The following is a 4,852-nucleotide window of genomic DNA, read 5'->3' on the forward strand; positions in this document are numbered from 1 at the left end:
GGAAAGAGTTACAAAGACTCTGGTTAACATCTACTACCTAGAAGTGCAAAACTCTGTCAGCAAGAGGGCTCCTTTCAGAGCTGTTCACAAGACCCAGAGATTCTTGGAAAGAAAAACTTTCTAGACTAGGGCAGCCCTCTGCTATCACAGCTGAGTGCCACACCCCTCCCAGAAAGGGAGGTCTCTGTAACCCTGTGACACAAAATACATACAATGAAACCTAGATCCATACATTCCCAACCAAAGAACATCACTAAATCACCTAGAGAGCTCCACACCCACATTGACTTTTATGAGGAAAATGACCATGTACCAAGTTCATTCAACACTCAATCTTAAAAGTCTACAGTTTGTTAGATAGAGCTTCATGTCAGTCCCCTACCCCTTCCCTTTCTCCAGCTCTAAAGCTCACCACTGGCTTCCAGGATAATGATCTCTCAGCCCTAGAAGAGCCTCATTTACTATAAAGACTGGGCTTCCTCAGTCAAGTAAGTGATTTATCTATTGTAGAAAGATTTACAATAGTGATTGAAACCAAAAGGAGGTTATAACTGTTCTTGACTGTTCTGATTGACCAAAATTTTCAACATCCTACTCTTGACTGTGAGAACAAATGGAAATATTAAAGCAAAAAAAAACAAAAAACACCCTCAAATTTTGTCACAGTTTAGCCAGATCTGACCCAGCCAATTGGCTGCTACACAATAAATAGGAACTTCCAGGATTATAATTCTAGTAGTTTCTTTTCTGCTTTGTTTTGTTTTGTTTTTGGTTGATAGTATTCATAATAATAAATTGGATACTATACAGAGATATCAGAGACATTTATTCTGCAGGTCCTAAGTATTCCATCAAGGAGATTAGTAATTTATAAATAATTAAGTAATAAGCAAATAGACCCTTAAAGTTTGAGGATAAAATGGCAAAAGCAAACAGAAAAAACCTAGTCAACAGGGATCCCTACCTTCTTTTTGGAGTGGCTTCTTTCCTCCTCCTTTGTGGCTTTGCTATTTTTCCCAGCACGGGACACCTTCTGGTCCCCAGACTGCTTGATGGTGATCTTGATCTCGGGTGGGCATATATAGTTCTCCAGATTCTTTGGGGGTTTCTTAGCCCGCTTCGTGGTCTGAATCTTCAGCTTCAGGCTCCCCTCTGTGAAGTTAGCCTCCTTGATAGAAAACTCCTGTTCTTCCAGACCATCTCCTGCCACCCATTTCTCACTGTCTGCATTGGAATTGGAATCCACATCCCGTCCCGAGCCCAGTTCATCCTCCTCCTCTGGCTCCATGCGTTCTCCGCCTACTGGGATCCCCTTCCCAGTCTCTGGAGCAGAGAGCAAAGGTTCCCCTGCACAGCCAGGAGCAGTCAAGGGCTTGGCTGAAGAGACCGGCAGGAATTCCGACTCGCTCCCCCTTTGCCGGGAACCGCTTAAGACTTCCCTGGACTCCATGACAATCCTACAGTCTCCAAGAGTTCTCAGGAGGGGGACGGGGAAAAGGGAAAAGGGAAAGGTGAGAAGAAAGGGCACCCAAAATTCCAAGGAGAAAGTGGTCCAGCTGCTGGGTTCAGAGTCCCAGGGATGGAGACACGGTGAGGTTGTTCAGAAGGGATCAGATCTGCAACTGAGAAGCAGAGAGATAATTAGCCATGGCAGGAAGGAAAATGACCTCAAAGGTAACTCAAACTAAGTTCCAGAAGCCCCATCCCCCCTCACTTATCTATGGCATCAGAAAAAAATGATTGGAAAGAAATCAAACCAGAAAGTGCACATCCCCAAATTATATTATATTGGATCAGAGGGGGAAACACACGCACACACACAGGCTTTCATTGAATTGTTATTAATTTTTATGGTTGTGGGCCCAAGGATAAAGATAAGAGAGGTGAGTCCTCCAGTCCAGTAACAAGCTAGATGCTTCTTATACTAAAGCCACAGCTGGCTGAGTCACCATCAAAGCCAACCATGATGAAAGGAGGTCTAAGTGCTGATGCTCAGGTCTGTGGAAACTGCATCTGACTGGCTTCTTGCACAACTTCCCTCTCACATGTGAAGAACAGTCTGCAAAGCTGAACACAACCCTGGGCTGCCTGGGCCAATCTCTCCATCCCCTCAGAAGAAGAACTTCTGCACCATTCTTCCTTTATTATCTTTCGTTATGAATTATTTTAATCATGCACAAGTCTTGTCTTTATTTCTTAAAATAAACAAATGCAAAGCTTAGGTGAAGGCTTGTAAAAGGAAAACAAAAAGAGTTCAGTGAGAAGTTACTTCTAATGCTGTGATTAATGCAAAACAAATGCTAAAAATGTTTCCAACACAAAAGTTATTTAATCATTATCAATCATTTAGATAAAAATAGCCACCCGAGACAGTTTCAATTCCCTTCCTAGACCTTAAATAAAGTGCCGTATGTCTACATGACAACAAAAAAGAGAGGGGAGAGAGGGAGCATTTCACAGGCCTCTGGAAGTGCCAGGAATCCCCCCAGGATTTTTTGTTCTGCCTTCCTCCTCACCAAACCATCATAGGATCAGCTAAACTATCCTTCACCCTTATTCACTCCATGTCCCATTATTCCCAATTTCATACTCATCATTTTTAAAGCTCAAAAGAAAGCCCAAATGCTCATTCTCAAGAGAAAAACCTCAAGCCCTGGGGCCGCCCTCAACTTCAAGACATCATCTCCTTCTACCCCTGTCTGTAGGTAAGATTACATCCAAGCCTTCACAAATGGCTGAACAGTCAGCAGAAGGCATTACAGCATACCTTAGGCTGCTACCTTTGAACCCATCAATTTAAGGAACTGACCAGCAAATGTGTCCACCAGAAAATGCCAAAAATGCCTGCAAACATACATTCAGAACAGCCAAGAACTGGAAACCGAGCGGGTACTTCCTCCCTCTGGAATCAGTACATTTTCAGCTGACGCCGTGTGAGGAAGCCAGCCAGCAAGGCAGCAGGGCTTCAACATGGACCCTGCTCCCCAGAGAAGCCCAGGAACATACTCAGCTCCTGGAAACTGCGCAGCCCCACAGAAAGACACATTTACAACTGCTTCCACTTAGGGGAAAACCCAATGAATGCAGCACTTCTGCAAGAGAAGTGGCTGCCTGGTGAGAGCATGAGGCTCCTCCCCAAAGTTGTCAAGCAAACACTGGACTGCCACCTGTGCCCCATGCTACAAAAGGGACCAAATCCCCACTTAGGAGCAGAGGAGGGCAGTTAGATCAGATGACACTATGTTTCCTTTCCTTGTGAGATTCTTGTCTCATCTAGACTGATCTGCCTACCTGCCCAAAACCTTACGTAGGTTTTAAAAAGTCATATTCAAGTCAACATTCATTGAGGCCTCTCTTACTAGTGTCAGGTAACACACTACTGTTGGAGGCATCAAGATGCCTGAGAACCTGTCCCTATTTACCTCTACTGAGCAAAAAAACATACAAATTGGTAGCCATGTTTCTTATGGCAACAGTGTTCAGTGGTTTACTCCCTCTGGCAAGAACCTCCAGTGTTACATTTTAATTCCCTGGTACCTACCTGTAAAGCATCCTTTGGTCAGAGCAAAAGCTGAGACATATTCTCCATAAAATTTCCTAAACTAAATCTATTTGGACCTTTGAACCAGAGTAGGTCAATAGCTATTGCAGGTTCTGTGATGAGAGAAAAGAAAGTAAAATCTAAACTTTAGAGGAATAGATAGGAGTATGAAGTGGATAAATTATCTATATTGAGAAAGTATCTTCCCTTTAAAAAATGACTCACTTCAGAGTTTCTTATATTTAGTAGTATAAATCATTAACTAATTAATATAGAAGACAAAGTTCCAAAACTTGAAACTCAAATAGTAAGAGATCCACAAAAAATGAATATTCAAGGGCTTCCCTGGTGGCGCAGTGGTTGGGAGTCTGCCTGCCGATGCAGGGGACATGGGTTCGTGCCCCGGTCTGGGAGGACCCCACGTGCCGCGCAGCAGCTGGGCCCGTGAGCCACAGCCTCTGGGCCTGTGCGTCCGGAGCCTGTACTCCACAACGGGAGAGGCCACAGCAGTGAGGGGCCCGCGTACTGCAAAAAAAAAAAAAAAAAAAAAAAAAAAGAATATTCAACAATTTTTTTTTCAGTTCTCCTCAAGTCAAGATACTCAACTTAAATACAATCTCTTTCCTCAAGGAGGTTACACTCTTGAAGAACGATTTGAAAAACAAAACAGAAATTTTTATATGTCCTATAAGGGATAGAAACAAAGGGAAGAGAAAGGGTTTTCCACTTGGGCAACGTGTAGACTGATAGATAGGAAACTACACAGGAAGTCTTCAAGAGAGCATAGGATATGGCTCTGACCTTGAGGGGCTTCAATAAGTGGAGTGGGAAGGAAGACATGGCAAACAGAAGGAACAGCATGAGGCAAGGCCTGGGCAGGGGCACACAGGGTTATGTTCAGGAAAGAGAAAGCTGAGGTTTGGCTAGGAGGTGTGGTACAGTGTGGTGACTGGTAAGAGGTATAGCTGGAGATAAAAGGTTACAGCCAGATCATGGACATCACTGAATGGCACGCTAACGAGCTGGATTTTATCTTAAAGGTAATGGGAAGCCATTTAAGTAGGGGATGTTAGTAGGGAAGGGATATTATTAAAGTTATGCTTTAGAAAGATAATTCCGGCATGTGGTGTGAAGGCTGAATTAAGGGAACCTGATATTAGAGGCAGGGGGACCATAAAGAGGCTCGGCTGAGATTCAATTCTTGTTGCATGAGGACCAAACCAGGGCAGCACAAGTATAAAAACTAGAGATGAAACAGTAATGCAGTTTCAAATAATCCCATCCAGAAACATCAATTCCAGACTTTCCCTA

At 43.5% G+C, this 4,852-nt stretch overlaps 1 protein-coding gene across 1 annotated transcript in view; it reads right to left on the minus strand.

Moving 5' to 3' along the window:
* SETBP1 (SET binding protein 1) overlaps positions 1–4,852 on the minus strand; it is a 380,749-nt gene that overhangs the window by 359,279 nt on the left and 16,618 nt on the right. The window contains exon 2 of the mRNA XM_007465630.1: positions 965–1,622. Within this exon, the coding sequence (XP_007465692.1) occupies positions 965–1,450 (486 nt within the window). The 5' untranslated portion in view covers positions 1,451–1,622. The remainder of the gene's footprint in view (positions 1–964; positions 1,623–4,852) is intronic.

The sequence above is a fragment of the Lipotes vexillifer genome, unplaced genomic scaffold, assembly GCF_000442215.2.
Source record: "Lipotes vexillifer unplaced genomic scaffold, Lipotes_vexillifer_v1.1 scaffold36, whole genome shotgun sequence".
Classification (NCBI taxonomy): Eukaryota; Metazoa; Chordata; class Mammalia; order Artiodactyla; family Lipotidae; genus Lipotes; species Lipotes vexillifer.